Source organism: Semicossyphus pulcher, unplaced genomic scaffold (genome assembly GCF_022749685.1).
Source record: "Semicossyphus pulcher isolate SPU_LCO1_2020_fin unplaced genomic scaffold, fSemPul1.0.p SCAF_5, whole genome shotgun sequence".
In the NCBI taxonomy this organism is placed as follows: domain Eukaryota; kingdom Metazoa; phylum Chordata; class Actinopteri; order Labriformes; family Labridae; genus Semicossyphus; species Semicossyphus pulcher.
In genome coordinates this window covers 2,117,162-2,143,551 of record NW_027211726.1, presented here as the reverse complement: position 1 = coordinate 2,143,551, position 26,390 = coordinate 2,117,162, and the positions used below count along the sequence as shown (strand labels likewise).

The following is a 26,390-nucleotide window of genomic DNA, read 5'->3' as shown; positions in this document are numbered from 1 at the left end:
TGCTAAAGTGGAGAACTGAGGCCCGTGTTGGAACTCGCTCAGACTCAGCCTTGAGGGTTCAGACTTGGACTCGACTCAGATTCTTTTGGTGACTCAGAGTCGGACTTGAACACCGGGGACTCGAGACTCGACTCAGACTGGAGATTTGGTGACTCGACTACAACATTGGTTACAGATAACGTTCCTTTATGACTGTATTACATGTGGTTGACTGTGATAGTTTCATTCTGGTGTTTTTCTTAATCAAACACCTTTTTCCTTTCTTTCCCAGCGTGTCCATCTGTACCGATGAGCGGCAGCACAACACCAGGTAACTCCAGATTAACATGCTGCTTTCCTGTAGCCATGATTAAGTATCGGCATTAAGAAAACAAAGGAGTGTGTATCACATGCTGTTTGCAGAGTATATGGAGAAATACTGAGTTTAAGATTACTCTGAATACCCCGAGCAAGACATCCAGGAGTTTCCTTGTTGTAGGAGTTAAAAGAAAATATATATATTTCACTCTCATATGTAAGATTTATTTTCATGTCAGGTTGTGCGTGCTTCTGTCCTCAGGTTTCCGTATGATGGAGCTGTTCGGGCTGGTGGAGAATCGGTACAGCAGCGTCTCCGGCGTCTCAATGGTTCCCGGCACCTTCAACACTTTCCCCTCTTTCCACCTGCACAGTGATGCTTTCCTGGCACAGCCTACCAGGTACCAACTGTTTCTCAACTCGTCTAGACGTCTAGAGGTGAGACGGCTTCACCTGGGTGTGATGTTTGTGTTCTGTCTCACAGGTACATCCATCCTGAAGGGCTGCCCTCTGACTACACCATCACCCTGCTGTTCAGACTGCTGCCCGACACTCCAGAGGAGCCGTTCGCCCTCTGGGAGATCCTCAACAAGAACAACGAGCCGCTGGTGGGAGTCATCCTGGACAGTGAGTCTGAGATCTCATCAGTGTCGACACATTTGTGCTTGATTTACTTCTGTCATTAAAAACGTATTCCAATCACAAGACACCAGGGCTGCTTAGAGGAGAAACAAGAACATTCACAGATCAAACGGGGTGAAATAAATATGAATTAAACATGGAAGAAGCATTGGACAAAACTTTTTGTTGACGTGGTTTTTGTGTCTTTCCTGCAGACGGAGGAAAGACTCTGACGTTCTTCAACAACGACTACAAAGGAGAGTTCCAGACGGTCACGTTCGAGGGGCCGGAAATCAAGAAGCTCTTCTACGGAAACTTCCATAAGGTCAGAAACGCTCCTGTCCTCTGCTGTCCGACTGATCGACTCATTCCTAGCACACTGACTGATCAGTCAAGTCAACAGCTGTGTGCTCTGTGCAGTCGTTAGTGTGACATAGCTGTGTGAGGAGTGAGACTGTCTGCAGAAACATACCTAGTTAGGAAGCAGAGGATGAGTCATGGCGAGTGCAGTTAGAATGAACGAGTGAACATTACAGCTGATATTTAAAATGTAATTCCTGCAGTGAAACAGCCACTGACAGGCTGAGACTGTTATTCTAAGTGTGTGAGAACGTTACAGAAAGGATCCCTGCAGAGAGAGACCTCTTTGTTACAGAGGAAGATGATTGTTTTAACCAGAAAAAGAAGCCTCGCTCTGAAATCTCACGAGAGTTGAGTTGCAGAAAGATGAAAGAGGAGGCATTGATTCTTTTCATCATGACGAACTCTAATGCGGGGTAACACTACAAGATAATCAAGCTGATCGTGGGCCTGATTCCCCCCTTCAGACTGAAGTAACAGAGTCCTGATGTTCTGATGGCTCTAAAGATGATCTCTCCAGATGTTCCTGTGCTGTGACGGATGTTCAGAGTGATTTTACTTCCCCCGGTCTGCTCGGAAGAACGTTGTGGCTGCACAACATGTTCAATATTAACGATCTGATATCCTGCTGTGTGGGGGGGGGACCCCAAAGACAGCCGAGCACGCGCTCTGTGGATCGTCATGTGGAACCAAACAATAGCCAATCAGGAAGTGAGCTGACTGAAGCAGGAAGCACAACAACCGCAGCCATGGCGACAAAAGCAAACGTACAGCATGATGTAACAGCCCGTGTTCACGCCGTCTCCACCACTTCATCCATTGTTCTTTTTTTCTTTTTACTATCATCGCCAATTCTTCCTGCCCGTCGTCCGCCATGTTTGTTTACTCTAAAGTCTCGTCTGATGGCAGAGATTCTGTGAGATTTCCAGCTGTGAGAGTCGGAGTCTGGTTGTTGGTGAATTAATCTGTTCGTGTGCGATGTGCTGTTTGGGTCAGATCGTTGCTCTGCACACACGACAGGAACAAAACTGTTCAGTCTGTCGTTATCTGTCGTCATGTGTGGCTCTCTCATGTCTGTTCAGATTTAAACATCTCTTTTTGCGGGCCAGACTTTACACAATCAATAAGCTTTCAGCTGCATTTCTTTTAAACCACAAGATATACAAATCAAGAAAGGAGGACCTGGTTTAAGAACACCAGAATCATCCTGACAGTTTAAATAAGTCTTTAGTGACTGACTGATTCTTTTAAGGATGCTGACTCATGTGACAGGTATACAGACTTCTTATTTAACTGAGTGAGTGACTCGTAGACGTGATATGTTTGCAGCGTTACTTACTAACCTGTAGTTTTGTTACTTGCTGACTGATGCGTGAACAGACTTGACTTCCTCACTCACGTTTCCACGGACAGATTTGTTTCTGGTTGCCCTTTCCGACCGTCTCTTCCTCCTCTCCTGCTCTCGTTCTTCCCTTCTTTTAACCCGGCGGAGCAGCGAGACGGAAGCAGGAGTCCTGACAGGCTGGCTGTGTCGTGCCCTGATCCTGAACCGGCTCACAGTCGTGTTGTGTTAGTGTCAGTGTGTCAGCGCTCAGGGACTCACTGACTGATCTGCAGTCACTTCTGTCTGCTCGCTGTCAGCACAGCTTATCCTGCTTACCTCTCCACCTTTTGTTCTGCGAGCTGCAGATGTGTTCGTGTGTGTGTTTGGCGCTGCATACTGAGTGTATAATCCTCCAGGACCAGCACAATACCTGCAGTTCTTACCTGAGCGTCTATGGGACATGTTTATGTGATTATGGATCAGAGGACATCACTGATTTGAAACTTATCTCTGCAGAGACGCCTATTTTTGTCATATCTTAACTTTAACAGACTCTGCAGTTCCCTTTGGGTGACTTAAGTTCAGTCTTCCTGCAGCTTTTGTGACGCTTTTCAGTCACTAGATAAACCCTGAATGTTTCCGGCTGTCATATTTCTTAATTCCTGAAAAGCTGACATCTCAGAAATTATGAAGAAGAGTAAAGAAACTCCTTTTATCGAGCTTTTACGACTGATAAGACAGTGATGCTTCAAACTTCACACTCAACAGGATTTAAGTTACAGTTCTGCAGAGCTAATGCAGGTCGTACAGACGTGTGCAGTGCCTGTGAGTGTGCACTGTTTGTGTTTACATGCACACACACAAGTGGGGATGCAGACGATGGAGCATCTTTGATGTTGCAGCTTTAAGTCCGTCTGTCGGGTGAGAGAATAAGCCACCATGACTACAGTTTACTTTACCCTCCAAACTTTCTGATCTGTGTAGCTTGTAACTCGGCTGCAGCCACGTACAGGAGTATAATCTGAGCCTTTATTTCCTTCAGGACCTCAGGTATACTGAGGTAGAAAGAAATAGTAAATCCAGTGTTTCCAAATGTTTCTTTAACACCAGTTCAGTGTTGGTGGATGATGAGACGGGGTGTTTGTCTCTCTGCTGACAAAGTTCATCTCTGAAAAAATCACCTTGACATTTTCAGAGCAGCAGTGAAGTCAGCAGACTGAGCAGACGCACGATCGACCCAGACAGCAAATAACAACCGCTGCCTCCTTACCTTTTACTGAAACTACTTCTAAATGTTTTAGGGAAATAAGACGTTTGAATGAGCTGCTGTGGTGTCATCTTTAAAGCTCTGAGGATTCAATTATAGACCGTTAGGAGGACGCAACACTGCGCTCAAGCTGTGAGGGAATAATGGACGCACTCCAGCCTTATAAGGTTTAGTATTACTGTGATAATGTTTAAAATAGTAACGTGCCATTATTAATACGCAGCTCAAACTGTTTCATCCCCACAGAATCAGAAAGAAATAAATCAAATGTAAACACGTCACTTATTTGACAACTTTTCACAATGAGGTAACACAACGGTGACTGAGCCTGTGGCCCGCTGATGAAAGCCTTTGCATTTGCAGTATATAGTATTATTATGGGCTGTTAGTGACGCGTTTTCCATCAGCCAGCAGTGGTTGGTCTGCCAGAGAGGGTAGGCGGAGCTATTACAATTACCATCTACAGCCATTAGGTGGCGCCAAAGAGAGCGAAACTGAAATCTTCGAGATTGTCACTTTAAGAAGCATTGAGGCATTTTTCATGTCAACATTCAGAATTGTTTTGGATGAATATGTGTGTTGTGTGTGTTTTGATGACAAAAATGCATATCTGTTTGTTTAATGACAGTTTCAACACTTAAAATAAAAGATAAAGCTCTGATTTTACAGATTTACAGGATACAAATCATTTAAAAAACTCCAAAAATCATCAAATAACAACAATGGTGGACCACTTCTGTTGCAGAGTTTAAAGTGTTCATCCTGATGCAGGGTAGGAAGAGCGTCTGCATCCTGCTGTTTGTGAAACAGTATAATTTTGTGTACTAGAATCACCCATGGACGCTGAACAGTAATTTATTTATACAGAATACAACATGTTTATTTATGTCCTCTGATCTGAAGCTCAAAGGTCTCAAAGAGCTGCAACAAAAACAGAAACACGGCTGTATTTTCGTCCCTTTTCCGACTCGCCTCCGTGTCAGAGCTGCACCCTGACGAACAGAATCTAAATTACAGAGCGGACGTTTTAGGTTTATGCTCTGTTTTCTTTAGAGCTGTGTGTGTTTGGAATATCCTCTTAACCACGACAAACATGGAGCCTCTCAACATTTTAATGTGCTCTGCTGTGAGTTTAATTGCAGCCAATGGGAAATGGAGATTTAGAGAAAGTAAGCAGGACTTCCACAGTTCACAATGAATGTGTTAAAAAAAGCTAACAAACAAAATGACACACAGAAAAAGCACGAATACAGTAAGTTAATATAAAACATAGAGGTAGTTTTGAAAGGTTTTAAAGGTGGTACAGACTCAGCTCATCTAAACAGGTAAAGGCACAGTCCCCCTTTGTTTTTAGCCTGGACTGCGAGACATGTAAGAGTAATTGGTTGGAAGATTTGAGTTATCCTGTAGCAGAATATTGTGTTATAAGTTCAGGAATACTATAGAGGCAATGCTATGGAAGGCTTTGAGTATCTTGAATCTTATTCTGAAGCGTACAGGGAGGAAAACAAGAGAGAGACGCACCCGAAATGTTCCAGAAATAACCTCACACAGCCAAGCTTCTTTATTTTACTCCTTTCTCCAACTACAGCAGGAAACAAACATCAGGATATTTTACTTTCTTTTACAAACTCTGCTTTTTTTCCTGTCAAACAGAGGCGTGCTCTCAGAGGGAGGTTAGCAGAGATCAGATGTGTGTATTTGTGTGTGTAAGAAGTCTGCACAGAGTCACTGACAGCAGCTACAGATGCAGGAGAGGAGGGTTAATGTCGAGGAGCAGACACTCTCCAGAACGGTGACAGTACTTCCTCCATGTGTCCTTATAAACAGCCGTGTCGATCAGGGAGGTGAATTAAGTCTCTCTTCCACGTGTTGCTGAGTTTCTGTCCCACTTCCAGCTGCACGTCTGCAGGCGTCTGCAGCAGGGACGAGCTGTGTCATGATGCTGCAAAGATTCATTCTGCTTGCACTTTGAATTTTGACATCCAAAGTGAAATCAGGTCACATGTTCTACCTGGATACGCCTCAGCAAAGCCGCACGCACACACAGCATTTTATATTCAATTTGTTATTCATACTTTCAAAACGATGTGTGTGTGTTTTGGTGTGTGTGCCTCCACACAGTGCGTCGTTTTTGGATTGTTACGAGGCGTTTTCTGGTTTAAAAGAAGTTTCTGGCCTACTTACTGAAATATAAGACATGAAGTCCTTTCATCGGCTTTGTAGCAGTCTCCCTGGAAAACAGTGTTTACTCAAGACTTGTTTTACAGCTTAAAACAACCTGCAGCTGGAATCAGATACACAAACAACACGTGGTGCATTTTACCACCAGATGAACTTTAAGACTTTATAAAACAGAGGGACAGAAGCAGATAAGAGGAAACGTTTCGGTAACGATGTGCTGCTGATTTTCCAGATTTCCTGTTATTAATGACGTATTTATCTTTATGTGTAGTGACGTTCTTTTATGTCTTAATATAAAACATCAACCTGCTAATCTGACGCATAAACGTTGTGTGCTTTTGTGGACTTTAAGGCATTGTTAGCCTCTTTTATGCATTTAATCTTCTGAGTCTTGAACTTGGATTTGGAGAGACATCTGGTTGTTTAGTTTTCAGCAGCAGACAGCTAGAGGGCGCTGTTCAACCACAGCATGTGGAGCTCAAAGCTCCTAGAGGCTGCAAATATTGGAAAGAGTAAAGCAAATATCCTCTGCAGGGACTTGAGTCTAAAAATGGCTGCATTACCATCACACAAAACAACTGCTATCTTTATGTTAATTATTTTGACAAGCAGGCAAATGATGAAGACAATAGAACATTTGCACCTTAAGGCACGATCCGTCATCATCTGGTGATTCATTCATTCATGAAGCTGTAAAAGAAGTTTAAAAAGTCATGACTGAGTGAACTTGTCGTTTGTTTTCATCTCACGCAGCTCCACATTGCAATCAGCAAGACGAGCGCCAGAGTGGTGATCGACTGCAAGATGGTGTCCGAGAAAAACATCAACGCCGCGGGAAACATCACCACGGACGGCACGGAGGTTCTGGGCAGGATGGTCCGCTCCAGAGGGAACAAGGACAACTCTGCTCCGGTGAGAGTCACGCAACTACATCGTCCAAGAAGTGCACAGTGTCCATGTTTGTTTATCCTCTACGTTTCTTTGAAGCTCTTTATTACATGGAGCTATTTGTGCTTTGATATGAAGTGAAAATCTGCTGTTTCACTTTGTGAGTTTAGATTTATAGAAACAGTTATTGGTTGCACAAAGACATGAAGTCTGACCTAATGTAAGTAAAAGAAGGTGAATGTTGAACGGGTGAACTCTGTCGCCGTGTACATGTTACGGTTTGTGTGACGTGTGTTTTCGTCCTCTGCAGTTCCAGCTCCAGATCTTTGACATCGTCTGCAGCACGTCGTGGGCCAACAGAGACAAGTGCTGTGAACTTCCTGGTCTGGTGAGGTCAAAGTTCATTTATTTAGTTTACCCCTCTGTCTGTACACAACATCAGTTAACTGTAATATAGCTAGCACACATTTTAATAGTTCTGATTTAAAGTTTATTTACACAAGCAAGTCTTTTATCGCCCTGCTTTTTCTCTTTTATGGGCTTTTTACAGCGTTGACTTTGGCAGCTTTTATAGATGTTTAATGTTTATTAGTTTAGTCACGTTTTAGTCATTTTTAACCTTTATAGTTTCAGTCAACGACGACTCAAAAGGTTTTATAAAGTCTATAAAAAGTCTCATTTTAATCAAAACGTTCCCTCTCTTGAGAAAGGATGACCCCCCCCTCCAGTTTGCTTCAGGTAAAATGAACACTTTAAATTTCAGCAGATCATCCGAACAGTAAAAGAACGATGAGGACACAGCAGCTGACTGAAGCAGGCAGCCGGTGATCGCGTCACATGATGCATAACACGCCCCTTTTTCTGTGAGCGCGCTCAGAGCCTGAAGCAGAGTTAACAGAGAAACTTCACCAGCTTCATGATACCTGTTGTCTCTCACTGGTGCTTGAGGCTTTCAATCAATCGAGTATAAATGTCCGACAGCACACTAACATTTCAGTCCCGTCTCGTCTCGTTAATGAAAACGTACGTGTTGTCAGAGTTTTTATTATGAACGATCTATTTTTAGCTCGTCAGCGTCTCGTCTTCCTCATGGAAAAAAGATGTTGCCGAACATATATCGTGATGATTTACGCTAACGAAATGAACGCTGGGTTTTTGTGTATGTATGCACTGATGCCCTGAGCCCTGTTTGAGTCAACAACAGGTCAAAGGTGTCAGGGAAATGTAAGATGAATGTTTTCTTCCCTTCTGTGTGGCTGCTTGAATTTTTGCTTCTGCCAGTTTCTAAGTTCCTTTTTTTTACCTGTTCATACACCTGAACCCCAGGCTCTGACTGGAATACAGTTCTACCCAGTATAAACACATTCCATCACTTCCTGACACACGATATACAGACTGTACCTTCTGTGTAGAGTGCAAGAAAATATGTTTACTGTTTTATTTAGAACATATTAGAGAGTTGCACTGTAGCCTCTTGTGGCCAAAAGGAGTATTACAACAACAAACACTGATTATCATAAAAAGTGTGTTTCTTTGTAGCATTGAGAGTTAAAGTCATTGAGGTTTTCCACGTGTTGTAACACACACCGATGTATAATAGTTGCTTAAAGGGTCAGTTCACCGATTTTCACCCTCAGTCCTAACATGCTATTATTCAAATATTATTGCTTCTATCGATTACAGAGAACACCAGCTGTGACTGACAGGGGCTTTTTAAAGGGGAGAACTTCCCCTTTTTTAACTCTCGTTTCCTTCCTGATAACGTTTAGTCTTTCATGGTGACCTTTTAGTTGGGTGCATCTAAAACTCTCACCATGAATCACAGATATTTGTTGTTTCAGCCTCGAATAAGACAGAAATGTGAGTCTCACATTCATTTGCTGCTTTGTTTCGTCACTTGTCATCTTGCCATGGCATTTCATCACCATGTCTTTTTCTTTGTCTTCATGTCATCCTCATCCTGCTGTGATCATCCAGAGGAAGGAGGTAGACTGCCCGGCCATGCCCAAAGCCTGCACCTGCACCCAGGACAGCAAAGGCCCCGCCGGCCCTGCTGGACCCCCAGTGAGCCACACACACACACACACACACACACAGATACACACTCACACCCATCACAATCAGACGTTCAGCAAGTCACTTCCTTTTCAATTATATTACTTTTAACACTTTTAAGCAGACAGGAAGTGAATCAGGATATCAAAGCCTCCGCAGCCCTTTTCACACATGTGCTCCTCTGACCATCACATGACCCTTTCACACACGTCCCTCACAGCGGCCAGGTGTATAAACGGCCGCCCAGCTATATTAGGCGGCTTATTCTATAATGTTTATTTTTTTATCTGTTAAAGAAGGTCACCAGCGATCGATTAACATCATCCCCTCGTTCTCCTCCCGTACCTGTCGCGAGCAGAGAAACACACACACATCAAGAAAGAGAGGACTTTAGTACGTCCTGTAGAGATTTACTTTCTTATTCTGTTTTTAGATTATTTTTTGGGCTATTTTTGCCCTTATTTATTGGACAGGAAATACATGCAGCACACGGCCGAAGGTGGCTGCATTGAGGACTCTACCCGCTGAGCTAAACCAGCGGCCCCTTTAAAAGATATGAAGTGGAGCTGGGTGGTGACGATGTCAATCAGAACCACGTTGGTTTTGATCCTTTCGACACGCAACGTCTTTAACGACGAGCCTCCTTCAAGCGCGGCTCACCTGCTGCTGTGAACCAGGGTCGTGCGATATTCAATAAGGAAGCTCATGATGACCGTCACCAGAGCAGACGCACGTGTAGGGAGAGAGAAAGAGAACGAGACGGGGTCGGACAGGCCACTGTGTGCAGTTACAGCAGAGGAGAGTGAGTTAAGCTTTATTTATAGAGCACTTTTTAAGACACCAGGTTACAAAGTGCTTCACAAACAAAGTAAACAAACATGTAAACAAAAGCAAAAGGAAAACAAACTGTTACAAGAAGGCTCGTCTGTTTTTAGCTGCTTCTCGGAACTGTGAGGAGCGTGAGTGGGGGAAAGTAACTGAAGAGAAGCAAGGTGAGCAGTCATAATGGTATTATGATTTCTTTAAACAGTAATGAGTTGTTCGCTGCGATAACCCCCCCCACCCCCAGCCCACCTGGGAAGTGTCAGTGCTGTGCATGTGTGAAAGACCTGTGACTGAATTCTTGCACAACATCAAACAGTGTCTTTTTCTCTGGTATTACAGGTGATATTTTATTGGTACTGTGATCCATTTCACATTTTAGTGATACATATTATATATTGATGTATCTGTATATGTATATATATATATGACATGAGGCTTTTTTTACAGCAGCAGATACATGAACACTTCAAATATCAGCATCCATAAACACAAAACAAACACTGTTAGCATGTGGTAGGGATGTAACGATACCTCATCATTCATCAATACATAACAGCGACAATTCAAATCGATGAGATGAAACAGCAGGGGGCGCTATCTGCTGTTGGCTGCTAGACAAAACCGGTTGATGCAGCACGTAAAAGGCACCAGACTGAGAAGCTTGAGACACCAAATAATTTGACTTTTATCTTATTTCGTTATAAAAGCAGAAATCGTATCGTGATGCAGATGAATCGAGTGTATCGTTACATCTTTAGCATGTGGACAAGAAATCACCTTCACATCTTCACGTACACTTTAAGTTACTTCACATTCTGTCGATTGTCTTCTTACTTTCTGGATTAAATCGAACGTCTTTTATTTCATGCTGAGTTGCATACACACACAGGTAATAGTGACACACTCCTGGTGTTTGTGTTTCACACAGGGCGGCCCTGGAATCAGAGGAGCCAGAGGTGACCGTGGAGAGCCAGGCCCGGTGGTGAGTCGTGTTGTTTTTGAAACTCCTACAAAGACTTTCCTTCCACTCACAGCTTGATGAACCCAAACAGGAAGTGATTAAGGGTGTGCCATCAGAAAACAGCCTGATGAAGGTTGGCGGTGGAGCCAATGCCTGTCATAATAATAATAATAATAATAATACATTTTATTTGAAGGCGCCTTTCTCGGCACTCAAGGACACCGTACATAGATATATATATACATAGATATATATATATATATATCTATGTATATATATATATATATAGATATATATATATACACAAAATACACATTAAAAGAGAGAGAAAAAACAAACAAAACAAGAAAAACAAAAGTGACAAAGCGATTAGCTTCATGTGGAATAGGCAGATTTAAACAGATGTGTTTTGAGTTGTGATTTAAAATCGGGGAATGAATCGATGTTTCTGAGTTGGGGTGGTAATGAATTCCAGAGACGAGGAGCAGAGCGGCTGAATGCTCTGCTCCCCATAGTGGTGAGACGGGCGGAGGGGACAGACAGGTGTAAGGAGGAAGAGGATCTGAGGGAGCGGGAGGGAGTGGGAACATGCAGGAGGTCGGACAGATATGGGGGGGCGAGGTTGTGGATGGCCTTGGATGTTAACAGGAGGACTTTGAATTGGATACGGAACTGAACCGGGAGCCAGTGGAGCTGTTGGAGGACAGGAGTGATGTGGTGGATGGAGGGGTTCGAGTAATCATACGGGCAGCTGAATTCTGGACCAGTTGAAGTTTATGGATGGATTTGTGAGGGAGGCCGAAGAGGAGGGAGTCGCAGTAATCCAGACGGGAAGTGACGAGACTGTGGACAAGGATGGCGGCAGTGTGGGGGGTGAGGGAGGCGCGGAGACGATTGATGTTTCGTAGGTGGAAGTAGGCAGACCGGGTAATGTTATTGATGTGGGATTGAAAGGATAGTGTGCTGTCGAGGATGACACCCAGACTCTTAACCTGGGTGGAGGGTGAAACGGAGGAGTTCTCAATAGTGAGGGAGGAGCTGTTGGTTTTGGATCGAGTGGATTTAGTGCCAATAAGGAGGACCTCGGGCATGATAATTATGTCGATTATAACTCCTGTAACAGGCTGAGGAAAAAACAAAAACAAGAACGTCAAGTTAAGATCAGATCGACGAGACTTTTTTAGGATGTTTTTTTTTAAACAAACACTCTCACCTTCCATCCGACCCTGCATGTAACGATGTAGGTCCTTCAATCGGTCGAATTCTTTCGTCAGGCTGTCGTATTTGCTCTGTAGGTCGTCTCTCTCTGCAGTCAGATTGATGTTCCTGGTGTTGACCTGGATCAGACTGGTGTTGACCTGGATCAGACTGGTGTTGACCTGGGTCAGACTGGTGTTGACCTGGGTCAGACTGGTACTGAGCTGGTCTCTTTCCGCCACTATTTTTTGTTTTTCCAATGTGACCAAAATATCTGATCAAAACAGAAACAAAACATGAAGCACGATTAACAACTTTCATCAGACTCTGAACCCTGAACCTGAACCTGTTCCATCACAGTGCTTGCTTTGTGCTTGGTAGCGTTCGACCTGTGGGCTCCCGCAGGAACGATTCTTTACAGTCAAGCACACAAAGAATTTCTCATTTTTATGATCAGCAGCTGGAACCAAGCTGCACTGCTAGAAAGGATCCTAACATAAAGTACGATTGTGTATGACTTCCACTTAAGATCTTTGTGCAGCTGATTTACTCTGAAGTCCTTTACATGTGCCTGTTTGTGTGATGTACAAAGCCTCAGGAGAGTGGATCTGTTCACCTAATCTTTTTATTATTATTAAATAAACTTAAAGGTCCGTAAACTGAGAAACACACGCTCACATATTACTCTGTAAATCCTGCAGGTCAAATCTGAAAGGCTTTCAAAGATACAAAGTCAGAAATGAACTTTAGTATAGAACATAATGTAAATCCTCACAGCGCATGAAGATCCCGGCCGTTATCAGAAGATACAGCACCCCCAGAACGCACCATGTTGCCCCAAAGGGGCGCCTTCTGACTGCTGAAAGATGAGTGTTTTGGGTGAGTGAATTTCTGGATCCTGTCATGTTTCAGCTTTAATCATTAGCTTAAAGTAACATGGAAAGTGGCAGTCAGCTTCAACATGAAAAAGTCTGCAGCACAAACAAGTCCATAAACATTTTCTAAAGTGAATAGGGACTGATGATGGATTCTATTTAAATGGATGGATTAAATGGAATCATCAGTAATCGTTATAAAGTCCTGAGCATTATTAAGCAGCTATTTTATACCTACTGGCTTTCTGGGACCCAACATCAGCCCAGCTCAGTGTCAGGGTGCCGTCGTTGTCTTGGATCTCCCCCTGGACCTCCTCCTCTTCTCCATCAGTGTTTTTCACTCCGCTGCTGTTTCTCACATTCAAACTCAGATCTGCCAGTTGAATATCTGCAGACATCTTGAGACATGGAGGAACTCGAAACGCAGACTGATTGTTTCCCCACAAGTGTGGCAGCTTTTAAACAGGAAACGTAGAGGAAGTGACATTATGACAAACCGCAAGTACAGGTACACCAGCAACACACGTGACCAAAAACTACTTTTGGGAAATACACTCGTTTTTCCAAACAATGAACCATAAATGAATAACTTATTAATCGGAGAACACGGTATACCGGATTTACATAGAGACCATTCAGTGGATGAAAACCTGGAAAGGCGATACTTCATCCATCCGTCCATTTCCCTTCGCTTATCCGAGGTCGGGCCGCGGTGGCAGCAGGCTAAGCAAGATGACCCAGGCGTCCCCTTCCCAGCCACGTTTTCCACCTCCTCCTGGGGGATTCCCACATGTTCCAAGGCCAGGTGGGATATATAATCCCTTCAGCAGGTCTGCCCCGGGGTCTCCTCCCAGTTGGATCCGTCTGTTAATCTCACGATCCATTTTACCCTCACTCATGAACAAGACCCCGAGATACTTGACCTCCTTCACTCGAGACAGAGACTCACTCCCCACCCGGAGGGAGCAATCCACAGTTTTCCAGCGTGATGCTACTTATTACCTAGCGCTCCTTAATCACTCGTATGAATCTGTAGCATTCTTCCCCATGTAAAAGAAGAAGTGAAATTTCTCTTCTCGAGATGATAACAGAGTCACACACTTCCACTTAGCTTTGCTTGTCACATAATTGACTCTCTAAGTTTTGTTGTGTGGTAACCGTAAGTGTAGCCCAGCCAGATTACCTGAAGATTCTGGCTGCAGGTGCACAGTACCGCTGATAGAAATAATGGCCTGTCTGTCCACTCTTCAGTTTCAGTAACAAAGGCCAACGTCTGGAACATTGCATGAATGTGCTGAAGGATTGTAACCATATGTATGCAGTATTTCTGCGCTGTGTGTTGTGCTATTGATGAGCTTTCTCAGTTACAACGTAGCTTGAGGTTGGTGTTAATCTCAGATAAGGGCTGTACTCCACAGAATCAGATATGAGCAGCAGCTTGTGAGCCAAAAACATCCTTTATCCTCCTTCTATCTTCTCTTAGTCATCCTGTTGTGACACCGTGAGCCGCACAGATCTAACATTTCCCTAACACGTCCTGTCACTTATCTGATTTAACAGCTCACAAGCAGAGTAGAAATGTAGTCACTCAGGGATCGAACAGTGTATGAAGCGTGATATGCCGCAGAAATCTTAACTGTAGTTGAATTGATCAAGAAAATCAAATAAGTTGCCATTTTTACCCAAATTTCCCGACATCAATATCCAAATAATGTCATGATGTTCCTGGTTCAACTATTGGTGCCGCCAGAGGATTTAACCACTCCGTTAAAGATGAATCAAATGAGATAAATACAAATGAAGGTATGATGCATAAACGCTAAGAGACGCTGTGTCACTGTCGCTACAAACAAGTGAAAAAAATAATACAAAGAAATTGAAAACACACCGTAATAAAGCCCGTCAGATCTGACACATTTAACTCCAAGCTTTAAAAAAAATCCGGAATAATGTCGCGTGAAGTGACTCGTGGTTTGATCATTCATCATCCTGCCTCATCAGTTTATTTCTACCAAAGCAGAAATGACAGAATTTACCTGGGCAAGACATAAACATGAGATAACACTAAAGCTTGACTTGAAAGACCTTTATTTTGATATTATCTTATTGTTGACATTCTGCAGGTCAGATCTAAACTAAACATTGAGCTTTGGACTGAAAAACAAAACATAATCTGCATATTACAAAAGAAAAATATCACATGCACCATATCAACAAGATGTGTACACTTGGCCAGTTGAAATCAAGCAAGAAGGGTGGTTCAGTAAGCAGGGAGTGCAGATCCGTCTAATATGGCATATCAGAGTTAGGTCTAAGGGGCAGTAACTCTTCAATGCTGTCAGTGGGGGAGGGAAGACAAAAATAGGTTAACATCATTTAATGGGAATCCACAATTCCTCCTCCCCGGGCCTATGCAAGTTTCGCCTAGGCAGTCGTAACCTTGTCCTCAGCTCGTCATATCTGGTCTGTAGCTTGTCTCTCTCTGCAGTCAGGTTCATGTTCCTGCTTCGTGCCTGGATCAGACTGATGTTGAGCTGGTGCAGACTCACACTCAGCTGGTGCAGACTCACATTCAGCTGGTGCAGACTCACACTCAGCTGGTGCAGACTCACATTCAGCTGGTGCAGACTCACACTCAGCTGGTGCAGACTCACATTCAGCTGGTGCAGACTCACACTCAGCTGGTGCAGACTCACATTCAGCTGGTGCAGACTCACACTCAGCTGGTGCAGACTCACATTCAGCTGGTGCAGACTCACACTCAGCTGGTCTCTTTCTGTTTCCAAATTTTCTTTATCAAACGTGGCGAAAATATCTGCAGGGAACAAAAACAGAGCAAACAGCAGATTAACAACAACATGAACCCATTCAAATTTAAAGCTACAGAAGTGTCAAACTGTGAAAGTCAGTGGCACACTCTGAACCTGGAACGCTCCTGTTTGGTGTTCCCATTTTCCACCGTTCCGTGTGGTGAATTGTAGCTATAATCCTACAGTATTGTTGCACTTTGCTTTAACAATCTGGGGTTGAAAAAGAAATCTAAATCTGCTTTATATAGTATACTTATGCTCGAAACTGTGTCTTTAAAACATCGTGGGTGTTATTATTTATTATTTATTGAGATCTTTTAAAACCTGATTTCCAAACCAAAATACCAGCAATTCTGTTTCTGCTTCTCCCACCAGTTCAGCATGCACATTTTGCTGGGCGCCCAAAACACACCAAAGACTCGCAAAGAGGATGACAAGAACAGGAAACTGTTGGTGCACAAAGTGAAGCCTGATCTAGAAGTATAGAATATAAATCCACTCCTCACAGCGCACGTAGATCCCAGCCAGAATCAGAAGGTACAGCAGCCCCAGAATGCTCGCAGTGACTCCGGAACAGCATCTTCTGACAGCTGACAGAAGCATTAGAAAAAAACGGATTAACCCGGACAGATGAGCAATTTCACTTTACAAGATCTGGTTGTTTTTGGTACGTACCGGCTTTATGGGACCCAAGATCAGTAAGTCTGTGTTCCAAATGTCGTCGTTCTCGTAGATCTCCGCCTTGATGTCCTCTTCTCCTCCGTCGTTCTTTTTCACTCCTCTGCTATATCTCACACCCAAACTCGGACCGGGTCCTCGTATGTCTGTGGACATCTTGAACCATGAAAGAACTACAAACGAAGCAACGCTGTTTGTTTATCTGTAAGTCGGGCAGCTTTTCAATGTGAGCATCAAGGAAGTACTAAAGACATCAACCACAAGATATAAGATATAAGACATATCTTTGATATGTAATAACTGTGGGGGGGTGGGCTTGCACTCCAATAGACTCCAGTGTTTCTTAACCTTGTGTTTTAAGCAGCAGGCGCCTTTTGTTTGTGTTTGCATTAACAGTTAAGGCCAACAGGAAAAAATATGTACTTATTACTAGAGCAAAGAATCCTCTCGTGTGTCATTGTCCCATTTATTTAGGTAGGAATATGCTGTGAAGTTAGAAAGAGGCCTTAAAAAAAGCACATCATAATAAAATAATAATAAAAAATAATAATAAAAATTAAATAAAATGCATAATAAAAGTTCAAGTAAGGTCTTGTTTTGTAAATGTAAGAAGAACAAAGTACAAAACTTTGTGTCAAAATGTAGGCGTAAGACTGGTCAGAAATATAAACACACATACCTGAAAGTTCTTGTACTTCATGTTCCACCTTGTTCAACCCACATTGTATCACAGCTGGGTTTAATGTCCCATGCACACATGCACACAACCATCACACAACCATCACAGTCAAAGCCGATGAACAGTTTGGCCTTTCTGTGTTTTTTCCCATTGCATGACGAAAAACTTAAACTGTTGTCTAACAAGGCGGCCATCTTTAATGGAGACAGGTCTGACAGGTAATATAATAGAATATATCAGGCTAAGAGCTACTTTGAAAAAAGTGGCAAAGAGCTGCTTGCATCTCATCGCTGTGATCGCTGCTGGTGCCTCGTGTTGATTCTTTAGTCGACTGGAACGTTGGTACCACAGACGAGGCGCACGCACTCGTCCTTCACATTCGGGATTAAAAACGTTCCCACTCCCCGTAGTAGTAGTAGTAGTTTTCTGCGTTTTCTTGGCGTGTGCACCTTCACTGTCCATCATACATCTGGCTCAACAGGCTAACAGCACCGAACTCCTCGACTAGCATACAGCATAACTAACTGACTGACTGACTGGTTGCTGCAACATTGCTGTGATTGGTTTCGGTTCAGATGTTGACAAACTTGCCAGCAGCATCACCGTTTTTTATTGACAGCTGATCGGCCTATCCTATTATTATGTATTGGAGGGGGCGGGACATCTGTGTATATGATTGAAGTGGGATGAGGCTTTCAAGGTGCATTTATGTCGTCAGATTTTTTGTGCAGTCTGTGAACCTCTTGGCGAGCTACTGAAATCCAGGCCGTGGGCTTCCTGTTGGAGACCCCTGGAATATATCCTCACTATATATCCTAACTGTTATGTTATCCATGATTTAACAGGAACACAGTTCTACGACTGAATGGTACACTGCCCTTAAAAATGATTGTGGTGACACCCCGACATGTCTATCTCTCCCACCATATATATTTTGAAGTCGTACCTTTGAGTCATGCACCAGAGATCATTTTGACATGCGTGCCTTTATTTTGTAGTTTTTTAAAAAGCTCGGCAACAACGTTTGGAAAATCGAGGGAGAAGTTACGTGTAACGAAGGTCATTAGAAAGATTCAAATCCGTGAAATCCCAGTTCCAGAGCACACACGTGAGACTGCAGGTCAGCAGGAAGCCCTTGTTAGATGGGTTTCTCACAGATCCATCCTCTGGATCCGTTCTTGGCGTGGTTCAGTTTTCCTTCCGGATCAATATATGCCGTCACCTGTTTCTCAGGACTTGAATTCACGTCTTTCTGCCAGACCCTGCAGAAAGAGCACGATAATATTATGGATAAAAAGTTAGTGGAATAAGAAATGTGTGCTGTTCTTTGTGTTTGAAAACTCTGATAACAAACGTAATTCTGGACTGACGCTCATATTGAGCTTCATATTAAGTTTATTAGTCTTACTACTAACAATTTGCTTGTTATCCTTTCTTTCTATTGGCTGCTTGCAGTAACACGTGCAGCACAGAGAAGGACACCTGAACATGTTGCTGCCCTCAGGTGGCAGATGTAGATTAAAAACACAAAATAAAACTAAAGTATTTGTCAGCTGCTACACATCACAAATTGTTTTTAAAGGTTCAATTATCGACATTGTCTGAGTCAGTTTGCTCATTTAGAATGCAAATATTCTGTTCAATTAATAAGAGTCATTATTTATGGATCTTTATGGGGTGTTTATTGTTGCTTAGTTTTTTTGTACTCGTCAATTTCATCCGACTTGTAGCTGTAAGCAAAGAAAGATTTTTTAAAAATATATTCCTCACAGATATTGTATTGGTGATCCGTCCAGCCATTCCCATTCCCACTTCACTTCCCACGTGTCCTTTTGCACTGACTGCAGACCGATCCAGGAAGCTCCATGTTCATTCAGCTTACTGACAAAGTCCTGATCAACATGAAAGAGCAGCTCGTTATTTTTCTACTTGTTACACATTTATGTCTCTGGTAGTAAACCCAAGTTTCAAGTCTCTGACCAAAGAAAAATCGATATTGTGAAGAGAAAAACCACAATGAAAAGTATTTATTAACTAGCTGTCCATGGGAAGATTGATGTTAAAAGCATCGGACCAAACCAAACACATGCAAAGAACTGCAGCTATCTCTATATCTTTCACACCTGAGCTGTTGGTCCGTTCTGAACTGAACCCCGGTGCATTTAGCCGGATTTTCCGGTCGATTCGGGATGCTGTGAAAGCAATCGCAAACTTTGGTGCGGACCAAGCAAAAAATCTCTTCCCTCTGATTCCTGTGATCATTCTGTAAGAACTGCCAAAAGCACGACTTACAAATGCACTTAAAACCCCACTGACGCACACATATAATGAGTATGTACAAACACCCGAGACATGCAGATAAATACAAAGTCCAAAACAGAAACTCGGACGTAGCCACCGACCTGTTCCTCTCTGCTGTTTATGCTGACCAGCTCTGCTCCTCTGATCTCACAGTCTTTCCTGCTCTCCGTCCAGTTCTTGGTCTCAGTAGATTTGTAGTAACAGCTGCATCGAAATATTCTCCAAGAAACTTCCAAAAAAACCAGTAAATTAAATGTTTCATGGACAGAGATCAGATCATTCAGGATAACTCGACAACCTTTCTCACCTGTGCTGTTCTGTGACTGGCAGAGCTCGTTGTTCAGGTTGTCATACCTGGTCTGCAGCTCCTCATACCTGCTTTTATACCTGATGTTGAGCTGGTCTTTTTGTAAAGTCATTCAAATACAGTGTTAAAAACCAGAAAAGAAAAAGATATAGATAAGTGATGTAGGTCAAAACATTGATCTGGGTTTTGAGTGACTTGAGTTATGACATTAAAATAAAGACAGTGTCCTCACAGAGTTGAAACAGGACAGTGACAGCAGCTATTATTAGCAGGAGACACAGTAGACCCAGGACCAGTGCAGCAGCTCTGAAAGGGTTTCTCTGGACGGCCGGACGCTTTTGAATGAGTTCTCCTAAAGAGGCAGAGCACACAGACATTCAACGTGGTTAAGAAGCTGTTCGTCATGTAGGTCAACTCATCTGAGACATTTGATTTTACAAGTGGGACCTTTATACCACCGGGAGAAGGGGTGAAACAAATACAAATAAAAAATCTCTGCCACTTCCTGTGTCTACCATGTGTTGCTTGAGAACACACTAGTTATTTGCCATGTTATATATCTTGTGTAGAGCACACCTGTGCTGCGTTAAAGTAATAATCTCAAACTTTTTCATGGAAATAAATGTCTGTTAAGTCTCTATCTATCCCACTATGGCCCACTGATGAAAGCCTTTGCATTTGCAGCATATAGTATTATTACAGACTGGGTGTCTGTGGCGACATTCGTGGGAAAAATCCCAAGCGGCGCCCAGTTAGTGACGCGTTCTCCATCAGCCAGCAGTGGTTGGTCTGCCAGAGAGGGTAGGCGGAGCTAAGCGGCTGCTTTTCCGCTCTCTGCAAGTGTTGCGAGTAAACAGTAATCTACTATGGCTGAACAAACAAAGAAAAGATGGATGACTACAGATACAACTTCAACAAGAAGTGAAAATCCAAAGAAGAAGAAACAAACTCGACGCTCAGATGAAGCAAACAGTCTGAAAAGGAAAGCGACCGTCAGCCAGGAAAACCAAGAGTTACAACCGGAGCCGACCGTGGACGTCACACATGCAGCACTGTCTGGTTACCTGGGAAGTGTGCTCCCTCATTTGCCGTTTATCGCCACAACGTGCCACCAAATAGAATGAAATTGAGATTTTTCGAGATTATAACTTTAAATACTTGATTCTGATTGGTTAATTACGGCATTGTAAGGTCTGCTATTTCTCAATAACAGACCGTTGCTATGAAGAACAGACCGTTGCTAGGGATTCGGGCCCTAATCACACATTCCGGAGGACTAACTAATCATATCAATGCGCTGAAAGAAGTCCGGTAAATTTGACGTGGGTCTGATTACAGAGGAGAAAAAGAGAAGAGATGAAAACAGCGGAGAGAAAACAATGAATGTTAACAGCGAGATCTGTTTCCATTTAATGTGAGTATAAACGGCTAGCTTGGCTAATTTTAAGAAGGCTACATAGTTAACTGTTGCTATGGACGCAGCTCTCACTGAGTGTAACAGACTATTTTTTAACAGAAAACAGAATGAAAGTGGATAAAATCTTTTCTCAATCAATATTTTGTGTCAAATTATTTATTCCCTGAGTAAATAGTCGCCTAACAAGCTGGATAATGTCTAGTGAGAAGTTTGCTATAGTGGCATTGAAGCTCCGACAGGGTGCAGTGACTTGTCTCACCCTGACAAGTCGTTGCACAACAAGGTGACTTATTGTTGCCATTTGTGATTTGCAGCAGATTTGAATTCATGGCCGGTTAGAACGACTTCCTGTTTCCTGTTTTGGGCTCAACTGCTGACAGCAAAATCTTAATTTACGATTTCAGAGCTTCACAGATAGCAAGTATGTTTTTCAAAGAGGTTATTACTTCATTCTTGTTGTGGTCAGAGCTGTCGCACTGCAGTACGCAGTTGTCTTTCAATGATTTCTGCATTTTGGGAACGCAGTGAAAAGTCAAACAATTCTAGCTTTCATGGCGTCCCATAATAAACTCAACATGCCAGCATTAAAGGGACAGGAGTTATAATCAGTAAAAGCTCAGGAGTATAATGGACCTGTTTAAAAGTGTAACAGTAATGTCACAATCGTAAGGCAACTTTTACAGATGAGCTCTTAATTTGAGTGATCTGGTAGTGACTCTCCAGAATGAACTTCCCACGTACCTCCGTTCCGTGTTGAAGGACTACCTCGTTGGTCTGTGAAAGTGACTGCGCTCTCGTAGATGTCGACCAGCCTCTCCTGCCTCTCTCCTCTGTCCTTCTGGACTCCTTTGCTGTATCTCACGGTCGTCGTCAAATTTGGGTCTTCATAAATGTTGGAAGACATGTCAAAGGTCTCTCTTTGTGCCTGTATGTTATAAAGTTTGTCCTCTATTCTGATACTGCTGACGGGGTTTTCTGCTAAGGTGGCTGTCTGCGATGTTCCTGTGTGTTGTGGCACCGTTTCAACAGGCAGGAAGCAGTAACAGGAAAACACACATTTTTTTATCAGTTTAGTTTTGTTTCCATTTCTGTTGACTTTTTTTGGTTTATCTGGTATGTTTTAGGTTTTCACTCCAAAAACACAACAATCAGCACGTATGAGAGCTGGTTATTTCATCATTTATTTATTGTCCGTCTGTCACAGATGTGGTTAGTCATGTGTGCTCAGGCAGAGTCAGATTTGTCACAGGTGAGGACTCTTTGAAATGTCACTGTTGCTGCTGTTCTTTGGCAGAACAGACTGCAAACATAATCAACAAAATAAATGAATTAAAAACCATTTTGACCTCTGACCCGTGTTGGAACACAAAAAGCCACAACATGGAGAAACACTGAAAAATCTGCCGAAACAAGAACCAGCATGTGCAGCTGAGAGGTTCAAAATAACCTGATTTATTTATGTGTTCTGACCTGGATCACATGAAACATTGCATAACGAAGCATCCTGACGCAACATGTTCTGTGTTGTGCTCAAACATTTGTCTCCTAGCACTACCATCATTTGCTGATTGCTATCATGTACACTTTTAAGCATGTCAAACATTAGATGAGCAGCGAAAGCCTTTGAAGCTGAGCATCATAAAAAAAGAGGTAACACACAGATGATGTACGCCTGTTTTGCATTTGACTTCTGTCTACTACGTGCTACTGATACTCATCACTGCACTTCCAGTTTATGATGTGATAAAATGACATCAAACAAACTAATCAGAAGAATTTCCATAGAGTGATGTCACGACTTTGTTTGGTATTACCTCAGAAATCAGGTTTTTTGAATATAATAATAATAATAATCAAAAATAAGCCTAATCAGTGTCTTCTAAATGCATTAATTAAATCATAAGTTACAATAAAGTTACTCATATGAAGATAAAGCACACATCAGCCGTCTAATATCTTGACTCTCTGGTTAGCTAATGGCACACCCTGCATCCCATGGTATGTCTAATACCCTATCTACACGTAGGCTGTCTAATTAACCGTTCTTGTATCTTGGGCTGAAGAGACGGAAACGTAATCGCCACAAAGGGGAAATGCTGGGGCGCTGGTTTGGCTCGGTTGGGGGAGTGAGCACCCCGTGTGCAGAGGCTGCAGTCCTCGTCTCGCGGTCTGCCAATCATTTGGTGCATGTCATCCCCCACTCTCTATTCCCCACAGTTCCTGTCTTTCTTCAGCCGTCCTATCAAATAAAGGCAAAATGACCCAACAACCCAACCTTGTACATTTTAAGACTCGTACATGATCAAATTTCCCGTTTGGTAACAACAGCTAAAGATACATTTGAATTGTGCTGACATGAAGTTAGCGTTTGACCTTCTACATAAACTGAGAGGAAGAAAGCAGCTCAACCGATTTTCACACGTACGGTCAAACAGAAAGCATCGTGATGTTGTAGCGCTTGTCTGACGTCTGGTCGAAGAGCAGCGACCTTTTCGTACCTTGGAAAACTGTGATTGGCAGGACCAGTCAAAGCCAGTGTCCTCACATCCAGCTGCACAAGACCACACATTTTGCAACATGTCTTTTCTTAACACTCTCTCTCCTTCCACAGGGGCCGACTGGTCCAGTAGGTGATACTGGCGTACCAGGACCGCAGGGACCCCAAGGACCGCAGGGACCCAGTGGGCGCTCCATCATAGGACCCCCAGTAAGACAAACACACAAACATAGAATGAATCTTCTGGAAAGTTATGATAGTGCTCCCCAACAGTTTTTTCATATTCAAACTTTAAAATTCATAATAATCCCGTTTTCATCTGCAGGGTGCTCCAGGAGAGAGAGGACAGAAAGGTGAAGCTGGACAACAAGGAACTCAGGTAAAAAGAAAACAATCACATTGTTCCTCGGGCACGTTCGGTTGCGTGATTGGCCAGACTAATGTTTCAATCGATCAAAGTAAAATAACATTTACTTTGACACTTTGGGAGGCTTCTTCTTCTAAGCCATGCCCTGTATATGAAAGTGGGTGTAGCCACCTTGATGTAACCCATCGGTTTGTTGACTCTTTGAAGCCTCGAGTGAGGCGTTAGAGTCTTAATCATCTTGTTTTGTGGAACCAGAAGTGACTTGAGTTTGAGTTTGGAGCTGGAGAGGAGCGAGACAATCAAACACTAGCACTAGCTTGGTTAGCATGGTGCCCCTAATGATTTACTTGGATGCTAATTTTGGCTTAAAGGAAACAGGCTTAAAACTTAATGTACTTAACAACTTGTCAATCACAGGTAGCCCCGCCCTAAACCCTCCCCTGCTGTCTAGTCTGTGTGACTCTAAATGGAGCATCAGTGACTAAATGAACATCATGCTGTGCTGAAGAAGACTTGAAACTAGAGACTGAGACCATAAACTCATTAGGAACATGTTTACTGAGGGAATACATCAGGAGAGGAGGAGGAGCATTTTCTCATAGACTTCTATACAATCTGACTTTTTCAACAACCAGTAGAGTCGCCCCCTGGTGGCCAGCTTCTGCTTTGGCTTCAGTTTTCAGACTTGAGGCCAAAGCCACCATCAGCCTCATGGTGCCAAGGCAGCAGACGACTGCAGACTGTCGTACCTGCTGACTTCATCATTTTACATACTCAGGACCAAACAGACCCACACTTGTATTTTCAATGAGTTTGTCAGACATACAAATTAAATAACATTGTTATCGACAGAGCACGGGGCAGGCGGCCGTTTCACAAAGATCTGTTGGCAGAAAAAAGCCTCCCACAAGTAATAACGTCTCTGCAGTAAATTACGGGGACCACCGTGACCTTTCACAATCCAATAGTTGTCAGATTGTGAATTATGGTGCCATTTGCAAAAGGTTGAATCCTGTTGCTCAAATGTATTTCTGTTCCTTGTGTTTGAGCAACAACACAGTTTTTAACAAGAGAGTTAAATGTTTTTCTATGTTTGCAAATTTGCTTTCATTGGCAAGGTAGAGAAACGGATCAGAAAGGTCTCATGGAATCAAAGTCGGGAGATTTATTGCACAAGCTGCTCGTCCACCAAGTCACCAGAGTAAATGTGAACTTCAGGGCAATTCTATATAGAAGACAAAGAACATTTCACAGAGATAAAGAGACTTGAGACTCGAGTCCCTGTTTTGATGACTTGAAACTTGACTTGACAAAAAATAAATGACTTGACACTCGACTTGGACTTGAGGCGTGATGACTCGGATGACTTGCTTGTGTTCATAAGTTTGAATGTTAGCTGTTAAATATAAAATGATAAAATTCAATGTTGTCAAGTTTCTGTCTAACTATCAAGTACGTACGCAGCACAAACTGGGAATCATGATTGGACGACTCAAAAAGCTCCCCGGTATGTGACTGTCATGATTGGAGTTCAGTCAAACTCGTCGCTATGGCAACACGCAACATCAAAGCCCCCAAAGAGAAGCCTCATCAGTCGTACTCGTTACTACTCAACACGCTCTCAGAGCAGACCGTCATCATGGCTGCGTCTGTGCCAAGATAACACAGATACAATTCACTGTCGTACAGTTTGAACAGGTTCTATAAATTGGCCAATAATATCATTATTAGACGGGCTGCTAACACCTTGTGTTTTCTCTTTATAAAGACCGGATACTACAGGTAAGAGTGCTGGATCTTAGGTGGGAAAAAAGTGACTTAACTTGCCTTAACTAAGGACTCGACTTGACCTGACTTGAGTTGCCCAAGAAAAAATGACTCGAGACTTGCTGGAGACTTGGACCAAACGACTTGAGACTTACCTGGGACTTGGTCACAACACTACATTTTAAGTACTATTTCTACATGTCTTTTGCAACCCTGAAGGTGGGAATGTGCTTCCTATGTAGGACATGTTTTAACTGGTGTGAGCAGGGCAACAGGTGTACAACCCAAATGCAGACAAAGGTTTCAGTGTAGGCAGGATAATCAGGCAGGTAGGTGGCAGGGTTTCAGAATACAGGCCTGAAGCTATGCTACCAACTAGCACTGATGGTTGATGAGGGGAATGAGGTGATAGCAGTGATTGCTGGCCATCTGTACCTAGTAGGGTCAGAAAAGCAAAGAGAAAGAGGGCGTCTGGTGTTGTAGTTGAAGTAAAAAATAATATGCGAAATGCTTTAAAATACTGATGTAATTTGTAAACTCAGTACAGATATCGACTCAGTGCGTGTGACCTTCAGTGACCTCTGCTCTCTTCTTTGTGTTTCAGGGAATTCCTGGCCGAGCCGGCGGTCCGGGCAGAGAAGGACCTGCAGGAGTCCGAGTGAGTCACCTCATACATGCTAATGTTAAGACCAACGCTGATACTACAGCTGCTA

The 26,390-nt window shown here is 43.0% G+C and overlaps 2 protein-coding genes across 3 annotated transcripts in view; one reads left to right on the top strand and one right to left on the bottom strand.

Moving 5' to 3' along the window:
- The window catches only part of LOC138608514 (collagen alpha-1(XIV) chain-like), a 141,662-nt gene that overhangs the window by 101,939 nt on the left and 13,333 nt on the right, over positions 1–26,390 (top strand). The window contains exons 29-39 of the mRNA XM_069681116.1: positions 272–310; positions 560–698; positions 782–924; positions 1,134–1,243; positions 6,807–6,965; positions 7,252–7,329; positions 8,919–9,005; positions 10,750–10,803; positions 23,658–23,753; positions 23,869–23,922; positions 26,282–26,335. Coding sequence (XP_069537217.1) covers positions 272–310; positions 560–698; positions 782–924; positions 1,134–1,243; positions 6,807–6,965; positions 7,252–7,329; positions 8,919–9,005; positions 10,750–10,803; positions 23,658–23,753; positions 23,869–23,922; positions 26,282–26,335 — 1,013 coding nt within the window. The remainder of the gene's footprint in view (positions 1–271; positions 311–559; positions 699–781; positions 925–1,133; positions 1,244–6,806; positions 6,966–7,251; positions 7,330–8,918; positions 9,006–10,749; positions 10,804–23,657; positions 23,754–23,868; positions 23,923–26,281; positions 26,336–26,390) is intronic.
- Positions 18,042–22,052, bottom strand: LOC138608515 (CD209 antigen-like protein E). 2 transcript variants are annotated; one of them, XM_069681118.1, is made up of 6 exons: positions 21,788–22,052; positions 19,862–19,981; positions 19,630–19,725; positions 19,424–19,551; positions 18,792–18,913; positions 18,042–18,283 (listed from the first exon to the last, which is right to left on the bottom strand). In XM_069681118.1, the coding sequence occupies exons 1-6, from the start codon at positions 21,948–21,950 to the stop codon at positions 18,160–18,162; spliced, it is 753 nt and encodes a 250-aa protein (XP_069537219.1). In that variant the 5' UTR covers positions 21,951–22,052; the 3' UTR covers positions 18,042–18,159. The 2 variants fall into 2 exon arrangements, with proteins under 2 accessions (XP_069537219.1, XP_069537218.1); XM_069681117.1 differs by having other exon boundaries at positions 19,424–19,725.